We start from the raw sequence: 20,118 nt of genomic DNA, 5'->3' as shown, positions 1-20,118 counted from the left end.
AAAAAAAAAAAACAAACAAAAAAACCCATGGTGTGTTTGCTATTCACAGATCTAACTTAGAGCTCGTTCTTTTCCCATTTTTTAGTGTATTTCTTCCTTCCAGTTATATTCTGTCTTCCTTGTCAGAATACAGTAGAAACTCCAGAGTTGACCACCTCCCTACACTGTCCACCTTCTTAAGTTGACCCAATTTTCATAGACCTGACATGCACCACATGTACGTATCAGTGCAGTAGGCTGAGTTCCGTATGTTGACCATCTCTGTATGTTGACTAATTTGTTACCGTCCCTTGGGCGGTCAGCTTACAGAGGCTCTGCTGTGTATTGGTTTTTAGGTGGATTGGCAAATTGGATCTTTCTTCCTTCCCAATGAATGTTTTGTTTTGGTAACAATTTTATACTTTAAAGTTTTATAGATGATTTTTGAAACTTTCTATTTTACAAAAATATGTCTATGTGTAATTTGAAGGAATAATAGTATAATGACTTAATGTATAGTCAGCCCTCCATATCTGTTAGTTCTGCATCCATGGAACTCAGCCAACCTTGGATAAAAATATTTGGAACAAAACCCAAGAAAAATAACGATATAATGAAAAAATACACACAAAAAAATAACTATTTGTATAGTTATGCATTGTGTTAATACTATAAGTTATATAGGGATGATTTAAAGTATATAGGAGAGAGTATGTAGGTTATATGCAAATACCACACTATTTTATATCAGATGCTTGAGCATCTGTGGATTTTGGTATCCAGTGGGTCCTGGAACCAACTCCCTAGGGATACTGTGGGATGAAGGTACTCACCTCTCACCTTTGAGTGAGATCTTAACTAATCTTATTTATTCTATGTTCCTTTACTTCCCTCTCCCTGATTACATTGAATTGCATACCATTTCATTAGAGATTATTTTTTAAACCATTGCTTATTACTGTCATAAAGCTAAATGGGTAGACCAGGGAATGGGGTAAAGCCCCCCCTGTTTTTTGTGGCCCTCTGGACCCTGGGCTGGGGAATGCCCACCGCCAGAGTGTCCTGTGGGTGACGCAGATAACAGAGAGTTGATGATGTTATCTCCATTATAAACCAGAAACCTTGTAACCCCAAACCTTGAAAAAAACAACAAATTTTTCCAGCAATGGAAAACAGACACTGTTGGAAAATTGTTTTTCCTTTATTAGTAAGTTCATTCTTCTTTGTGTGATAACATGGAAGTATTTCATTTTCATTTTTTATTGAGGCATTTCATATATGTGTCTATATGTGTGTAAATATATGTATAAATCTTAAATGTGTAACCTGGTGGAATTTTTCATATGCAAATACCACATGCTCTCCCATCCAGATTAAGATAAGGAACATTTTCAGTCCTCTAGAAAGTATCTTTTCTCAGAAATTCCCCGTCCTACCCCACTGGCCACTGTCATTATAGATTAGTTTTGCCTGGTTTTGAACTTTCTGTAAATCGATTCATTCAGTATAAGTGAACTCTTTCTTTGCTTTGGCATCTTTTGCTCCAGTAATGTCTGTGAAATTCCTCATGTTGTGCGTAGTGTAGTTTAGTTTTCACCTTCCGGCATCACAGTGTGGTGCAAGTGCCCACTTGTTTACCCCTCCTGTCATATCATAGTAACTAGGACGTATTGTTTACGCTTTGCCAGGACCTGTTGTCTTTAAGAGACGCAGTGAATATAACCCTTTAAGTTAATTTGGAAGTTAGCTGGGTTTCCACCTTGTCAGATTCTAGATTGGCGAGCACTTAACGCTCGCAGGTCGAGATTTTCTATTAGTTACGTGACATGCAATGCGAGCTTCGACATAGCACGTGTCCCCAAGGGAGGATCTGCTTTCCAGAGGAAGATATATGGACACAGGGCTTTAGTCACCGGGATGTGGCTGCTCAGTCAGTGAGTGGCGGAACCAAGGCTGGAAACCCAGGTTTCCAGGTTCCTTGTCTCTTACTTTTTTGGCATTCTCTGTGCTGATGGTGAAGGCCATTGCTTGTTTTCATTGCCAGCAGCGTGAACCAGGTCTTACCACTCTATAGTTCAGCTGGGACTCTTGGTTGCAGGTGATGGAAACTAACAGAAGACAGAAAGGAAAGGACTGAACAATGTTGGGTAGTGCACAGAATAGTGAGGATTTGTTGGAGTTTTGGGGCGGGAACCAGATGCTAAGGGAGGCAGCACACTGCAGCCAGCCTCATGCTTAGGGGCCCTTAGGAAGGGGTGCTGTCCTGTCCCAAGGACCCCCACACCTCTACTGCAGGCAATCTTTAACTGGCCCTGCTGTTTGCAGCTGTCTCTCCAAGCATGGAGGCCTGGGAAGAGTGTGTCTGGTGGTCCAAGTGTAGGCAGGTGCCTGTTCCCATTGCTTCCACAATGAGAACTGATTTGTTACTGCCTTTCCCCGGGTTAAAGCTGATTCATCCTCAATTAATTATTTTATTACCTGCAGACAGGTAAATAAAAATGTAATTGCCTAAGGTAAAGTAGGTACGTTTCTATGTATGTTTCCAGTTTATTAACGTGTCTGTGAATGGCAGTCCTACACGCAGGAAAGATGATTAATAAGGCAGAGGGCAGGAGTCTCGGGTGCTGTCAGCTTGGGTTTGCTATTTAGAGAAAGCAGCTGGTCATCTGAAGTGGGAAAAAATTATCTTGTTGTCTTTTGTCTCTTAATAACAGTCATGTACATTTTCTCGCAGACAGGTAATGGAAGGTTTGTTTGGCAGCCACAGTTGGAAGATGTCGCTTCAAAAGCCTACTGTCGTGGCCTTGGGAAATGGGATGATGGTTTCCTCTTCTAGTGAACGGGAGCTAATTACTTCTTCATGGAGGGCTTTTGTTGGAAATTTGAGGTGGTTTTCCTTTTGCTAACTTCCCATTTTAGATTGTTCTTCCACCTTTAGTATCCATTCATTTATTCGTTAGGCCCATATCTAGTGCATGTACTGGAGACAAAATAAGAAATAAAGTAGCTAAGCCTACCTTCCTGAGGGGTATATCTAACAGGTTTCAATTGGAATACTTACTAAAATACCGATGATTTTATATCCCCTTTTCAGTATTACTTTGCAATCTTAATGTCCTTGATGGGGACTTAATACTCCCTTTTCTTTATGTTAATCATATTGTCTTTTCACTCTGACATTTTTATTCTTTTGCTTCTTATGCTTTTCAAAAATGGGATACTATGAAAGAGCAATGCTTTCTTCTCTCTGAGCAGACAGCTGAATTTGGTTTCTTGGCTCTTGCTCATGGTGGTAGGGTCATATGGTTGGTTTGTGCTGCAGGTGGTGCTGCTTTTGGGTCTGTAGGAATTAGTGTGCTGGCTCATCACCCTTTCCAAGTACAGCCTTCTGCAGGAGGATGTGTGAGGTCTGTGGACCTGGGCTAGAGTTTCTTTGGAATGTGTGCGCTGGGGCTGAATTGCTGGATTGTATGTTATAGATGGTATGTATATAGTTTCTTTGACTCATGCTAGGATGCCACCCACAGTAGCTGCCCCAGTCTGCGCACCCATCAGCCGTGCAGAAAGGTTTCTGTCTCCTTGCTGATACCTGTTGTTACCCAGGGCCTTTGTCTGTTTGTGATGCTACAACAGAATACCACAGACTGGGGGTTTTATTATGAAGAGAAATTTGTTGGTTCATAGTTTTGGAGGCTCAGAGGTCCGTTATCTATCAAGGCACTGACAGGTTTGGTGTCTGGGGAGAGTGTGATTTCTGCTCCCAAGATGGTGCCTTGGACACTGCATCTTCCAGAGGGGAATGATGAATTTGCTCATATGGCAAAAAGCTCTTCTAGTAAGGCAGTAAACCCACTCATGAGAGGGGAACCCTTTAAACACATCTGAAGGCCCTACTTCCCAATACCATTATGTTGGCAATTAAATTTCACATGAGTTGTGTAGGAGACAAACATCCAAACCATAATATCCAGCTTGTTATTACTTTTTGTCACTCTGTTGTAAAGTGATACCTTGGTAGGAACTCAGCATCAATATAGTACTAAAAGGTACCTTAAAAATTTAAACATTTTCTTTTTTTTTTTTTATTAAATCATAGCTATGTACATTAATGCAATCACAGGGTACGGTGTGGTGTTTTCATATACAATTCGAAATACTCTCATCAAACTGTTAATGTAGCCTTCGTGCCATTTTCTTATTAAGGCATTCACACTCTGCTTTGAAAAAGATTCACTTGTACCCTTGTAAGATAAACCATAGAGGTGACCCCACCAATCACCCTCCCCAAATTTAAACATTTTCACTGATACATGCACCTTCTTCAGTCATTCCAGCATGAGGTGTTGAGGGGAATGGAGAGTAACTGCTTAATAGGTACAGGGCTTGATGAAGAACTGGATGGAGATTGGTCACTTTAAAACAGCTAATTTAATATTATGTGAGTTTCATCACAAAAAGCCCAATATTAATAAAATGCAGCATAAAAATAACAGTCTGACATCTCACACCTTCTCAGTTTCCAGAGGCAACAATTGCAAATATTTTAACATTTTCTTTGGGTATTTACCACTGTGTGTATAGATGACGTGTGTCTCTTGATGTTTGTAGATTAATCTATTTTAAATATCATTTGTCAGCTTCTTCTTATCACAGATGAACTTGGCTTCATCACTCTTTACTGTTCCTCCTCCACCCCCCCCATTAGATTTATATCCCATTTGGGGCGGCTAAACTAATATTCAGTCTTAATAATTTTATGACCATGTACATACTGTTCAGTGTTGAGCCAAAGACAGACTGGATTTTAATATGCAGCTGTCCCCTGGGGGTTGTGGTAGTCTTGGTTTTCTTTATTTGCATTGCTCTCATCTGGCATTTACTGAGTCTCCCCGCTCTCCACAGACCTCATGTGTTTTTTCCCTGTGGCAGATCTGTCCCTTTTGTGTCTGATCCCTGTCCTCTGTCCCTGGACCTCTTTTCTCTCTGCTCTATGTTGTGGGGGTGACGTGCCCTGCACAGCATCATTGTGGGACTTCCTTCACCACATCCGTTTGTGACACTGATAAGCAGAATTAAAAACGCTGTGTCTGCCATAGAACAAAGGTTGGCATTTGAGTTGAGCCAAGGCAACCTCATGGATAACCAAAAGACTGTTCAAAAACTGTTTCTCTAGTCTTTTGGGTGGGGCGCCACCTCCAGAAGCTGCTTGATTTTTAAGTTTGACTTGATTGCATTCTCATGCCTTGTTGTTAGTTTAATGCAATTAAAGATTCTAAATTGAGAATTAATTTCAGACCGTATTCTGAAGACACTGCTCCATCATAGTTGAGCTTCCAGTGTTGCTGTGAGTTGTCTGATGTTTTTCTTATTCTTTTCCTTTTGTTTGAGCCTTTTCTTCTGGCTGGAAATCTTAAGGATCTTTTCCATGTTGCAATAGTCTGAGATTTCACAATGATGTATGTGGATCCTTCTTATCCTTACCTTATGCTGGGGAGTTAGTGGGTTGTTTCAGCCTGGGGAGTCATTACCTCCAGTTCTAGGATATGTTCTTGTATTTCTCACCTTCCATTTTTTTTTTTTTTTTGACATTCACCTTAGATCAGCGGTTCTCAACCTGTGGATTGCGACTCCTTCATAACAATGAAAGTGCATCGTGGCATTAGGAAGGTTGAGAACCACTGCCTTAGATGTTGGGCCTATGGATTGATCCATTAATTCCTTTCTTATTCTTTTCTCCCCTCCCCTTCCCTCCTCACCCCCTCCTCCCTTTTCCTCTTCTCCCTTCCCCAACCTTTTCCATTGTCTCTTTGTTTTTTTACTTTTTTTTTTCACTTTCTAGGAAAGTTTCTTAACTTAGTTTTCAACGCTTAGTGCATTTAAAACTTTTGGTCGTTGCATTTTAAATTTCTCAGTGTTTTTATTTGGTCACATTTTAAAGTACCATCCTTCTTTGTGTTTGTTTTATGATTATAATTTTCAGTCTTATCTCTAAGGGTATTAATTACAGTTTTGTTTTTGGTCCCCTCCCCTCGTAACAGTTTCTTCTGTTTCTTGTAATTGTCTGTTTCACCAGTTGTTTTTATCTGCTATTTAGTGTCTCTCTTTAATGCTGGAAGATTTTCTGATGCGTCTGCTGATCTTGGGTGCTTGTTCAGATTTAACAAAGAAGCTCTAAAGAGCTGGTTGAGTGCTCTGTGGCCATGGGATAGGGTTTGTACAAAGGGGAGCTTCCCTCTGAAGTGATCAGGAGGCAGGCTGTCTTTCTCATGAGAGATCCTGTAGGTAGGCACCTCTCTGTGGCCTTTATGGGACTTTCCAGAAGGATCTTCTGCATCAAATGTCCTCAAACTATGGCCCACAGGCCACATGCGGCCCACCTAGGACATTTATCCGGCCCACCAGGTGTTTTTGCCACTGCTGCTTGTTCTGCTTAGTAGCCGACTTGTCCCGGGGCCCACAGTCCGGCCCTCCAACAGTTTGAGGGACAGTGAACTGGCCCCCTGTTTAAAAAGTTTGAGGACTCTTGCTAGGTCAGGGGGCAGCGAACCTTTCTTTAAAGGGCCAGATGGTATATACTTAGGCCTTGCAGTCCAACAGACCAAATATTGTATGACTGGAGAGAAAACATACTTACACAACTTTTTTTATTGATGAGAGTCATAACTTTATGGACACTGAAATTTGAATTTCACATAATTTTCATGTGTTATAAATATGACTTTTTCTTTTTCTTAAAGGAAAAGTGCACTGTGGTGGAGCAGATCTGGGTCTTGGCTGTAAAGTTTAGACCAGGTTCTAGATCAGGTGTCCTCAAACTACTGCCCATGGGCCACATGCTGCCTGCTGAGGACATTTATCCAGCCTGCCAGGTGTTTTTGCCACCGCTGCCTGTCCTGCTTAGCAGCCCACTCGTCCCGGGGCCCGCAGTCCAGCCCTCCAATGGTCTGAGGGACAGTGAACTGGCCCCCTGTTTAAAAAGTTTGAGGACCCCTGTTCTAGATGCTCAGCTGAAGAGGAGCCTGGCTGGGGCCAACCCTCTGCATCTTTCTATCCTATGTGTGGGTTTTTGTTTAGTTCCTTTATTTCTGTTTCCATTTCTCAATCCTACGTTCCTTTGTTGTACTTGGTACAGAGCTGCAAAGCCTCGATGGTCCATTTGCTCCAGAAATTCAGTCTTCTGCAGAGTTTGAGAGGGAACAATTGTCTTGACTATGTAGGGTGGGTGGGCTAAGTGGGACTGACTGCTTTTTTCTGTGTTTTCAACCCATTTCCCAGTACAGGCTCCTATCCCACTCCTGCCCCCTTGCTCCCTGGGCTTCCATTCCCCAGGTTTTATGGGGCCCTGCAGTGCCAGCTGCCTGCTTCTTACTGGCGCCCCTCTGTAGAAGCACAGGCTTCACAGAACTTCATCTGCCAAGTTCCTCCTCCTTCCTTTTTCTGTCTGCGTTTATTGCATCTTGGGAAAACGGATTGGGGTTTTTTAGAAGACAGAGTTGGGGTTTCTGTTTTTTTTCCCCTTGTGTTTTTGTTTCATTTTGTTTTGGGAGGAGAGTAAAGGAAGTAGAAAGTCTTTATTCTGCCCTATGAAAACTTTGATTCAAGTTCAAGTTTTCCTAAGCCTCAAATTAACATATTATTTAGATTTGGGTAGGAAGCTGGGGGGTTCTCCCTAGTCCCTGATGGGGTGCGCAGGGTGTTTGTGATACTGGCTTCCTCAACTTTACTCCTTTTTCCAGCTTCCCATCCTTCCTCGTCTCCTTCTGCTCCCTCATCCCCTGCAGCCTTAAATAACCAACTGTTCTCTATTTTCATCCTGCATTGATGGACGTCCTACTCACTGCTTACCACATCAGCTTGGATGGTTTATAGGCATCTCACGGTGAGCATAGGCAAAATGAAATTCTTGATGTCCATCCCTCTCCCTCAAGCCCACCCCTTCCCAGCCTTATCTTCTTCTTGGGCACTGTCACCCATTCGAAATCTCCCTCAGACGCATCATCAGACCAGATTCTAGCTGTGCCTAAAGCCTTTGGCTGCTCTCCCCTGCTTGAGAGTAAAAACCCCTCACTGGGGCCTGCATTACCTGTGTGGTGCACCCTCCTCTCATTACCCAAACCTCACGCCGACCCCCTTCTGCACCTGTCGCTGTCCACTACCTCCTGGCCCTTCTTTTCTGTTCAGTCTGTCCATCTGTCAGGATCTTCTTGCCCACCCCACTCCCCGCCCCCCCCAAAGGGCCTTCCCTCTGCCTAAGAGACTTTGTCTCAGATTCTCAGCAAGGCTGGCCCCCTTCCTTCTCACCCTGCAGCCCTGTGTTCCTGATGACCCTGCCTCAGCCACACTGTGTCCCTGTATAAATCTTGCCACCAGACTACTTTGAACACACTGTAATTCAGCCTGTGTGTGGGTATATTTGACTAGTTTGTCCCTGCCACTAGGGTTGTGTTAAGAAATTGTATGACTAGTTATGTTATATTGTCAGCACCTAGTCCTGCAGCTGGGGGGAGTAGGCATTTTAATAAATAGTCATCTAACCTGATAACCCTGTGAGGGATTATAGTTCATTTAAGTCACTAATTCAGCACCATTGTGATGCCTTTACTCTGTTCCTAGGCCCTGGGTTGCCATAGCCTACCACAGAGACAAAATCTTGGCCCTTGGGGACCTTACATTCTATAGCTGATAGTTGTAGAGATGGGAAGGAAATGTGGACACATTGGGTTTGGGCAGTTCTGGCAGCTTTTAATCTGACTTGGCCACTGGGCTGGATTTCTTGGAAAGTCTGCTGATGTTTCTGCTTTCTCACACCCTCTGCACCCATTCCAGAGTGCTTGAAGCACACCTGTGTTCCTCTTGCCCCATCTTCCCTGAACGGCACCCTACAAATCCTGCTTGGTAGATAAACCCAACTACCAAGCACAGTTGAGTTCTAACCAGGCTCCAGAGTCCCCTTTACACAATGGAAAATCACCAGTGGCCTGTTTTGCAGTTTCTCACTCAGCCCTTTAACACTTAACCCCACCCACCTGTTCAGCTAAATTTTCCTTGGCCAAATCAATATGGCATATGCTAAAGCTTTAGAATATTCTGAAGTAATTTTTGGAAAGCTCAGTTTAGTTATTCCTCAAAGGCCTGAAAGAACACTTATTGCATAAGCTATATTTTGTGGTGGTATTTCTCTGGGGGTGAGATCCCAGCATAGCGCGTGCATGCGTGTGTGTACGTACACATACCGACTCATAAACATGCTCCCCTCAACCTAAATAGATTATATTCTTCTACTGGATTTCCTATTTTTGAATGTTTCTATCCTTAGCACTGTATTAGGACCCAGTGGAACTTTAATTTTGCCTTGCGGTGCCATCCAAATAGCAAAGGGCAATATGGAGCCTCTGAATTGCAAAATTTAACCTTACATTTGAATTGCTTAATTTAATTTTTACTTTGAATCAGTTGCTAAGCAACTGGGAAGACAGGGCAAAATCAGCAAGGCTAATTTGGTCCTGTTACTATTACGTTAGCATCTTTTGTATTTACATAGGTAGTTGTAAATACATTCAATTCAATGCGGTGCTTTGCTTTACCCAGGAAAACGGTGTGAAGTTAACGCAAGGCTTTGGTCAGATTGACAGTACTTAAATTCACACTCTAGCCTTAGGTGAATGTAAAGTTGACTGGAGTTTTGAGCCTGTGATATAGCCCATTTGTTTGTTAGGTGACTGGGTTATACCATGAACAGTTGTAAAAATGGGACTTTCCATTGTATGATTGTCCCTTGACCTCTTGGATCCACCCTGATTTTTCCCCCAAATCAACTTACATCAAATTATTTTGAATGCTTGCCATTTAGCTATCTTATGTATGTTGGAGGAAACAAAATTGGTCATTTTACTCTCTCTGTATTATGATTAATGAAAATTGAAATTGTTAAACTCATTTGGTCCATAAAGTAAGTCATATGTCAAGAGTTAATGCTGGTGACTTAAATTTTAAAAAGTCATGTGGTTTTAAGGAAGTCATTCTGGCCTAACCCAAATGCCACTCTCTGTTTTGTGTCAAAGATAGGACATGTAATGCTGGCCAGTAGTCTCATGGACATGTGTGATTATTTATGGGGTGAATGGAATGTTCGCCTATATCAAGCTGATAAAAAAAACAAAAACAAAAAAACAACTGTGTCTCTTGAAACTCCGTTATTAAGTTGGCAGTGATATAGCAAATGCCCATCACCTGTGCCTTTCCTCCAAGGTGGAGAGAGCAGCCCTATCATTTAAACGAGCTCCTTGCTGTGCCCTTTGTTCTCTAAAGTCCTAGGTAATAGCTTTCACATGGAATAAAAATTGCTTTTGGTAGGTGGATTATATACTTGATAATGATAGATATTAGTGACCCTATATTTACTCTGCTAGTGACTAGGTGGAATATTTAGTGATGAGATGATAGAAATGGGTAAAGTACCTGTTACTTTTATGATTAAATGATCTTTTATCTTTTATTTTTTTCCTGATCATTGTTAAATCTTAATATTTGTGCAGTATGTGTAACAGTTCATCGATCCTGACTTGGAAGAAAGAGTGATCTCAATTAGTGAAAAGTCCTAATGTTTATGTACTTGATAGCAAATTAAGTTTTCTTACTTTGAGATAATTATTGGCCTGGGCAATATCCGGGTATGTACCTGTTCAAGATCCTTTAAGGGAATCCATTTTAATGGACAGATAATAGTAAGTGCACAGTTACTGATTTCCTTAAAAGCTGGTTCTGACCTACTTTCCAGGTGCAATTTTTAAAAATCTGAATATTCAGTTCAAATTCATTAATTTTACTCTACAAATATTAACTATTTGGAAACCCTGTATGTCAAAATGTAAACATCTCAGAAGGTGTGTCAATTTTAAGTATTAGTTTTCTAAAGCAATTATTGGATTCCTGATGGCATATCCCTATCTAAAAAAAAGTTATACACATGTGTTATTGTAGTAATTTAGTAGAACCTCTGTAGGTTGACCACCCAAGGGACTGTAACAAACTACTTAGCATAAGGAGATGGTCAATGTAAGGAACTAGGCCTACTGCACCGATACATACATGTGGTGCATGTCTGGTCTATGAAAATGAGGTCAACTTAAGGAGGTGGTCAGTGTAGGGGAAGAGGTCAACTATGGAGATTCTTCTGTAGATATTAATAGTAAAACAAGAAAATAGAGGTTAATGAGAAAGGTGTAGTGTCCTATTATTCACGACGGCTTCATCTGATCATTAATACCTTAATGCACATGGGTCTTTGGGGTAATATTCATCATTAAGGATAATATTTTAAGTGTTTTTTTTTTTTTTAATTTCTGGGTGCCTTTTCCTAGATCTGATTAGATCACCATTCTTTTTTCCTAATAGTGGGTCACCAGCGGTGTAGGGGAAGGGTTGGTTCTGCCTGTTTTTGTTTGCTGGGTCACATTACTGCTGTCTTTGATGTTTTGATTTCTCTGCAGAATGCTTTTGAAGCCACTCGTCTACTTTGTGAGGGTTGCTTATACTACACGAGATAATGTATATAGTCATTCAAAACCAGGCCTACTAACTATAAACACATCAAAATGCACGGAGATGGAGGGGACCAGGGCACAGACTCTGTAACTCGAGTTCAGGCATTTTCATTCTGCGCTCCAGAAGGTCGTCTTGCACATGACCCTCAAGAGACCACTGCCCTGTGAGGTCCCTCCACGTAAACTGCTGAAATTTTTTTTTTTTTTTTTTTTACCAATTGCAATAAGATTTATTCAATGTAACCCTGTAACTTTCATTCTTAGAACCTACCCAAACACAATAATCTAAAATATGGAAAACGTATACCAAAGATATTTTTCACAGCAACATTTATAATAGAAAAAAATTCTGAAAACAACTTAAATGTTTAACGAAAAGGCTATCATTAAATAATTTAAACACACGCACATATATGAGGGCTGTCTGGAAAGTATCCAGCCATGGTTAATACTATTTTTCCTATTACATGGATGGATACTTTCCAATAGCTCTCATATACTGCACAGAATATTATATAGTCATTGTAAATAATTGTTAGGAATACTGTACAGAGACTGGGTGTGATGGCTCATGCCCATAGTCCTGACTGCTGTAGTTGTTTTCTTTAAATTCACTAGGACTGAAGATGGTTGGATTCATATAAAAAAATGCTTTTAGCTGTTGTGTCCAGCGACAACTGTGTATTCTTGTATCTGTCTCTCACTGTGAAGTGCACGAGATGACTGTGGGGTAGCGCTGAGAGCTCTGGCTGTGGATGCTGAACTTCAGCTCTGTTGCCACTTAGCTTTGTGGCAGAGCAACTGACTGACTTTCTCTCGGCCTTGGTTTCCTTGTCTGTAATCTCACTCGATGGTGGTGAGAATTAAGTTTGAAAAGAGAGATTTGTGAAAGGGCTTTGTACTGTCACTAATGCTTCCTCATAATGTGATTTATCACCCTTATACAAGAGAAGGCCTTTACTTCCTAAGTTGAGTGTACATACCTCGTCAGTAACGATTTGTTCTTTGCTTCCCTCCTAGACTGCCTCTTCAAGCTATGCCCCATGAACCGCTACTCCGCCCAGAAGCAGTTCTGGAAAGCTGCTAAGCCAGGAGCCAACAATACAACAGACGCAGTGCTGCTCAACAAGCTGCATGTACGTATCTCCCCGGGGCTGTTGGTGCCGGGTCCTGAGTGGCCATTTGGGGGGTGAGTTGTGCAAGCCTCTGCTCTAGCTGCTGGCTTTCCCAGGTTCTTTCTTAAAGGTTGCGAGGGAGCTGACCTTAAGAGGGATAAAGCCTAGTCATTTTGAGGTGCTGGAGAGTTACTCTTTTCTCAGCCATGCCATTTCGTAGGGGCAGTGTTGGGTAAAGAAGTAGTTATGAGCACAGACTCTGGAAGCAAACTTCCTAGAATGGAATCCTGGCTCCTTGGCTCCTTAGCTGGTGTTCTTGGGCAAGTTACATAACCATTTTCCAACCATGTTACCTCATCTGTAAAATGGAAATGACAACGTCCACCCAGGGAGTCTTTGTTAAGGATAAGCTCATTCTACTGCTGATATGCTGTGTGGCCACAGCAGTTTTTTGAGCCTCTCTGAATTTGTTTTACCTTTTGTAAAATGGTGACAGTTCTGTTGCCCTGATTTCTGAGGCTTATCTGTTTAGATGTTCTTGGAGATGTTTAGAAGGAGAATATGACATGATCCAACACACCAGTATCAAAACTGCAACCCATTTCCAATCCCCCCATCATACCTGCTTTATTTTTTTCCCCTGCCATTACTCATGATCTTTCTAATACGCTATGTTTACTGGCTATCTGCCCCCACTAGAATGAACCCACTAGGCTATGTGAGGGCAGAAGTTTGTCATTTTTGCTTATTGATGTAGCCCTCATGCCTATAACAGAGTCTGGCACATAGCAGACACCCAAACATTTTACTGAATTAAACAGTGATTTGGGGGAGGGGGATGGCTCAGTAACGGCAGTTGAATTCCGAGGGTGCCTGCGAGCACTGAGCAGCTCATGGGGTCATCTGTCTCAGCCTGCTTTGCTACTGACTTGTGCATGGCAAAGTGGCAGCCAGCTGCGTTAGGTCAGGGAGGGCTGGTGGAAAGGGACTCCTTCCTTCAGTGTGTGCTGTTTCAAATGAGGTTTGAGAAAAGCACAGTGTCCTCACCTGGGCTTGCAGTCCAGTAGGAGGACACATGACCAGTCACTCTCATTGTGCCTAAAATGAAATCCAGACTTTCATTTATCATCTACAAGATCGCTTGTGCCTGGACCCCGCTTACCTGCTGAGGCTTCTGCCCTACACTCTAGCCCTATGAGCTTTAGTTTATTTTTTTGACCCCCCCCGCCCCCGCCCCCCAGACTCTTTAATAGCTTCATGACCTTTCTGCTCTTAGTTTGTCCTATTTAGAATATTCTTCTCCTGGCTCTTCCTAAGCTATGACCTTTGCATCCTTCATGTCTCAGCTGAAGTGTCATCTCAGCAAGGTCTCCCGCACAGAGGCCCCACTGTATCTAAGATGTCTTGCTTGTGTTTCCCTCTCATGCTGCCTTATGACCTCAGCACTGCTCATGGTCTAGAATTATATTTACTAGTTTCCTTAATTATCAGCTATCACTCATCAGGCAGCTCCGCAAGATCAAGGGCACTGTTTCTTGTGTTCACAGTTGTAACACCAGCTCCTATAGTAGTGTTTGGGACATTATAGGCACTTAAGAAATATCGCTGAAGGCTGGGAGTGATGGCTTATGCCTGTAATCCCAGCAGTCTGGGAGGCTGAGATGGGTAGATTGCCTCAGCTCATAAGTTTGAGACCAGCCTGATCCCAGAGCAAGACGTTGTCTCTAAAAATAGCCAGGCATTGTGGTGGGTACCTGTAGTCCCAGCTACTCGGGAGGCCGAGGCAAGAGAATCACTTGAGCCCAAGAGTTTGAGGTTGCTGTGAATATGACACTGCAGCACTCTACCCAGGGTGACAAAGTGAGACTCTGTCTCAAGGCAAAAAAAAAAAAAAAAAGGAAAGGAATATTTGTTGAATAATGAATGAGCCCTCTGCATGCTAGGTACCAAAGAATGAAGCCTCTGGGTGCTTAATACCAAATAAAAAATAGGGAGGTAGTAACTAGGCTCTGTGACAAGTCCTGTATTACAGGGCACACCATCTGAGGCTATAGGAACATGTACAAAGGACACCAGTATCTGTGCTGGAAAGGAGATGTTGCACTGGTCGGGGAGGGCTTCCTGGAGGAAGAAGATTGTGATGAGTAGGCCTTAGCCTCGGGCATGTGTGGGATTTAGAAGGCAGAAGAAGAAGAAACGGTGGAAACAAAGACTTAGAGGCTAGAGATTGCTTTGGAGACATTAGGGATTGCATCATTATTCTAATGATGATGATGATAGCATGTATACTCAACTCAGTGGAGCCATTACAACTTTTTCTTAGCAAATATTATGTAACTTTATGAACATGAAATAAAATGCATAAATAATAGATGCCAAATTTTAAAAACAAGCTACAAAGGAGAAATAAAAGGAAAGTAAAATATTATGTCCTTTCATTGAGTTAATGCTCAGGGATGACTACTCTAGAAGACATAAGGAAGTAAATCCTTGCACCTGTTTGTATGAACCCTGTGAACAAGCCTCTCTAGACTGCGCCCAATGCAGGTGTATATACTGGCAATGCAAAAAGCATGTTACCTGTGACTGATTTCCAAAAGGGGTTGGATCATAACCCCCAAAGATATAATCCTAGATCTTACCATTTCAAATGTTGAGCTCCTAAAGATCAAAATCTAAAATCCTAAATCCCTAACTCCAAAATTTCTAACATCTAAGATCCCCATAATCACAGGCATAGGATAGTTGCATCATGTTAAGGACTGTCCCATGCATTTGCCCATAATCTGGTCCTGTAATGCACCTTTTCATATGTCATGTGTTCTTTTTAGGTTTTAGCCCCCCCCATTTTAAATTGTCAACATTTTTTTTTTTTAACAATTTGCCTTGCTGTCTATTTCATCTTCATATCCATATTTCCAATACTGGATGTATTGTGTAGAGACTTTAGAGAGTGCAGATTCATTTTAGGCATTTTTTTGCAAATTTGACTTCATGCATTATCACAGTGTTGACTTTGTGTGTAAGTGTTGTGAGTGTACATAAAAATACTGAAATGTCCTCAATAAGTGAAAACATGTCTTTTTGTGTATCTGCATTTATGAAAGATAAAATTTCTCAATATCTCAGCTTTTTGGGCAGCTGCATAAGTGGCAGTGAACCTGCTTGGTTTTTGAATGATTTTGTCAAAAGATTTAGGTTGTTCATCATGGTATTTCTGATGTCTGCAGTTGTAAAGCTGGGTGCACACAGTTACAGTCAGCCATAGTGATATGCATTTATACATTTCCCTTTTTGACTTCTTTCTTTCTTTTCTTCCTTTTATTTCTTTTCTCTCTTTTCTTTCTTTCTTGACAGAGTCTTGCTTTGTCACCCAGGCTAGAGTGCCCTGGCCTCAGCCTAGCTCACAGCAACCTCAAACTCCAGGGCTCAAGCGATCCTCCTGCTTCAGCCTCCCAAGTAGGTGGGAATACAGGCTCCTGCCACTACCCCCGCTAATTTTTCTATTTTTAGTAGAGATGGGGTCTCGCTCTTGCTCAGGCTGGTCTTGAACTCCTGAGCTCAAGAAATCTTCCTGCCTTGGACTCCCACAGTGCTAGGATTACGGGAGTGAACCACTGCATCTGGCCCTTTTTGTCATATTTCTGAGTGAATATGGTTTGTCTGCTCATACCCTGTGTGATGTTAATACACGTGCATGTTTATGCTTGCAAAAATACGTATGTTGTATTGCCTATTCTATTGTGTAAAGTGTTCTGTTAATGTTTTTATGTTGCTCAAATAAATCCCCTTTTAAACATGTAAATAAATATTTTAAAAAGAATTTTTAAAATTATTTTTTCCAGAATTATGTTTCTTGGGATTTTGATTTTATAGGATTGTATTTTCAGGATTTTTGGTTTTAGGAATTTTAGTCTTCCAGAATTTCAACATTTGGTATTCAGAATTATGTCCAAAATGTTCAGCAAGTGTTGATAATATTATTAATAATGCAAAATACGTTTTTTCATTAGTACTTATATTTTTGGAAAATTTGTTAATGATGCTATTAATAAAACCATGCAAAGCCATATTGTGTTGAGAACATGTAAAATGAGGTGGGGACCAGGTTCAGATCACTATAAAATAGCCTTTCACCTATGTGACTGTCTAGCCAGACGTGGAATTGTATGGGAGGAACGATGGTTCACCCTCATGTGGGACTGTACTGTGAGTTTTATTGCAACCAGCATCCCTGGCTCCTGTCCCCAGAATTAAATTTCAATAATACCCTTTTCCAAACATTTGTCAATCCACAATCCCCCAAAGTCTGTGCTGGGAACATGGGAATCTAGTCAAATGGGTGTTTGCTCAATCCTGTAGGTCTCCTGGGAGAGAGAAATTTAGTGCATCTGCCTGGGGGGAAGTTCGTGTCCGTGTCTCCAGGTGTCTTGCCTCTGCTTTTCTGGTGTAAGGATCATTCTGTTCAGTGAGATCTTACTGGTACATCTCCAACATTTTTTTCTCCTATGCTTTTTACAGCAGGAGTTGGGAACTCAGATTATTCTTGGCCAAGCAGGAAGTTGACAGGAGTAAAGTGGGCTTGATGGGCAGGGGTGCCCAGGGGAGGCCACCTAGGTGGACATGGAGGGGGCAACTCTACCTCCCCACCATCACTGTGCAGGAATGAGGGACAGGAGCTACTCCCACACTGTCTGCTTTTGTGAAAGAAGAAACAATCCACGATTTCATGTATAATATCTCAATTTTTTAAAAAAATGTTGGCCACGGGCAGCGCCTGTGGCTGAAAGGAGTAGGGCGCTGGCCCCATATGCTAGAGGTGGTGGGTTCAAACCCAGCCCCAGCCAAAAACTGCAAAAAAAAAAAAAAAATGTTGGGCACTCATTCAATTAAGGGTTAAAGCGTACACTCAGCATCAACTTGGAATGGCCCAGCAGGATGTGATTCTTTAGCCCTGTTTGCGACCTGTGATCTGTTATGTTCATCAGCAATTCCTTTAGATGCTTCTTCCTGCAAATGAACGGGGGAAAAAGCAGCTCAGTTGGAAAAAACCCAATCCTAAAGGCGGTCAAGAACTCTTCACTACACATTTATAAGAGAGAGAATGAATATGTCTGTCATACTGTTTGTGCTTTTAAAAAAATATAAAAGGAAACCATTTCTTTTCCTTGATTTAAGATTACTGATGTGACTCTCAGTAAGAGCAAGTTGACATTGTGCTTTGCTCTGTGCGTTTCCTATTTTCTTGCTTGGTTGGGACTCTTCCCCCTAGTGACTGAAAGTCATCTGCTTATTCCAGTGTGGTCATTAAAATACTGTATTTTGGGCAGTCACTTGCCTTTGGGGGCTGATGGCCAGTCTCCAGTGGGTTTTCATTTTTATTTTTGTCAACTACTGTGCAGCACCCTAGCCAAAGGTCAGATTATTTCAAATTAATGCCATTTAAGGAATTAGTTGTCTAGACCAGTTGACTTCCTTGAACTAAGATAAGCAGCGTAAACAGCTCTTTGAAGGAGAATGACATCTAGTGGTTGGTTACTATGTGTTCTTTTCTTCTGCAGGAATAACTGGAGTTTGATTCTTTTGGTCATGATTTCACAAAAGTTTCTTGGCAGAGTGAGATTGCCCACAAATCACATGATTTGTTTTCAAAGCCTTTACTACTGTTTTCTGACAGCAGTTTACCTATTACTTGGAACCGGGGACCTACATTGTTTGGATTCTGAAAAATGATCACTTAAGTTGAAACTTTGACAAGCTAGGGAGGACCAAAGGAGTAACAACTCTTGATTGTCTTTTAGTCTGAGTCCTGCACTTCTTATTTTCTGAAGCTTTAATTCAATGCCATATGACGTAATTTAGAGCTCATTGACCTTAAATGACCCTTCCCCACTGTTCCAGTGACCTTTCTGTTAGTAATTTAATGATTGTTTTTCCATTTCGGAAATAAAATAACAGGTGATTGAGATGGGGTTGACCTTGATGTTGCCTAGGGAGCATGGTGAATAACAATGGTAGAAACCATACCATAGAGTGTTTTTTCCCTTAGAAATGGAAAACAGTTCTCAACCCATTGCGCAAGGGAAAAAAGAGTAACAGGCATTCAGATTATCATGGTTTTTAAATAATGAAAAGTAACAAATTTAAGATGGCTTTAAAAAAAATTCAGGCCACTTGCCACAGTGACATGAGGATGTTTTTAGAGAAATTTATACATGTGTATTATAGGAAAAGAATTTTAAAATATTTAGGAGTGGGAAAAGGAAAAAAACTAATTGATATGTTTTCTGAATTTTACTGCTCAAAGATAGTTGGTTTTTATTTTGGTGAGTTCCCTGATCCCCCACCTTCTGTTATATTACTGTCTCTGCATTTGAACTATCACTGGGTATGGGATATCTTACTTCACTTTCTTTCACCTACCCTTTTTTTATTTTTTCACTTTATATGTCATGAATAGATGGGAATCTCTGTCTTCATTTTTAATGGCTGCATGTTATTTCATTATATGACAGTGCTATAATTTTAGGTAACCAGTCCCTATAGGTGGTGGGTGGGTAGGGAATGATATTCAGGATGCTGACAGTTTTTGTTTTCCTGGAAAAAAAAATTGTATGATCTTGTACACATGACAGGCTATCTGTTGAGGAGAAACTCCTAGAAGTGGGATTGGTCTGTCAAAGTTATGCTCATTAAGAAGCTTTTTGGTTGCTCTTGCCAGATTATCCTGCCATTTCACTGTTTTTTGTTTTTTTTTTTTGACTGGGCTGGGTTTGAACCTGCTACCTCCAGCATATGGGGCTGGTGCCCTACTCCTTTGAGCTACAGGCGCCGCCTCCAGTTCACTGTTTTATAGTATGGGCTCATTCTTGGGTTTAATAAGGCAGATCTCATTTTTTTCAAGGGTAGAAACAACCTTGATCATGGGACTCAGAGATAGTTCGTACCTTGCAACCTTTATATCTAACTATTGCCTTGGCCTCCTGAACCTAAAAATCACAATGAATGTTTTTTTCTAAAAACTAAATTTGGTTTTATAAGGGGAATTGTCTAAGGACTAATGTGTATATTCAACGCATTTGATATTTATGCATTTAGTAAAAGGTGAAATGAATTGGAGAGTTTTCTCTTTAAACAAAGACAATTTATAGGAAAAGTAAATTCTTAAAAAGTGATCCATAAGCTTAATGCATTTAATGTTAAGTTAGTGGTGATATGTGGGCTTAGTCATCATTAAACTTACTAACACTTAAAATAGTTTTAACTCTTAGTTTAGTAGTGTTTTGAAAGCGTTAGATGTGTTATCTGAGACGTCTTTTAAAAGAAATCTGATATTTATTTTCCAATTTTGTTTCTATTTTCAGTTCTACTTTTACTTTCTATGTGTTTTTAAACAAACGCCCTGGTTCTGCTGGTGTTTAATTAGTCTCCCATATGGAAAATGTGCCTCCTTGATGACTGATTTTTTTTTTTTTTTTTTT

General features: G+C 41.0%; 1 protein-coding gene across 4 annotated transcripts in view; it reads left to right on the top strand.

Moving 5' to 3' along the window:
• The window catches only part of ITPR1 (inositol 1,4,5-trisphosphate receptor type 1), a 338,711-nt gene that overhangs the window by 111,968 nt on the left and 206,625 nt on the right, over positions 1–20,118 (top strand). For all 4 annotated transcript variants that reach the window (XM_023510682.1, XM_023510681.1, XM_023510680.1 and 1 more), the window contains exon 5: positions 12,543–12,658. In XM_023510682.1, the coding sequence (XP_023366450.1) occupies positions 12,543–12,658 (116 nt within the window). The remainder of the gene's footprint in view (positions 1–12,542; positions 12,659–20,118) is intronic.

This window comes from Otolemur garnettii, unplaced genomic scaffold (genome assembly GCF_000181295.1).
Source record: "Otolemur garnettii isolate 467f Iridium unplaced genomic scaffold, OtoGar3 scaffold00015, whole genome shotgun sequence".
Classification (NCBI taxonomy): domain Eukaryota; kingdom Metazoa; phylum Chordata; class Mammalia; order Primates; family Galagidae; genus Otolemur; species Otolemur garnettii.
Note: the sequence above shows the minus strand (reverse complement) of the source record. Positions and strands in the feature narration are given on the sequence as shown.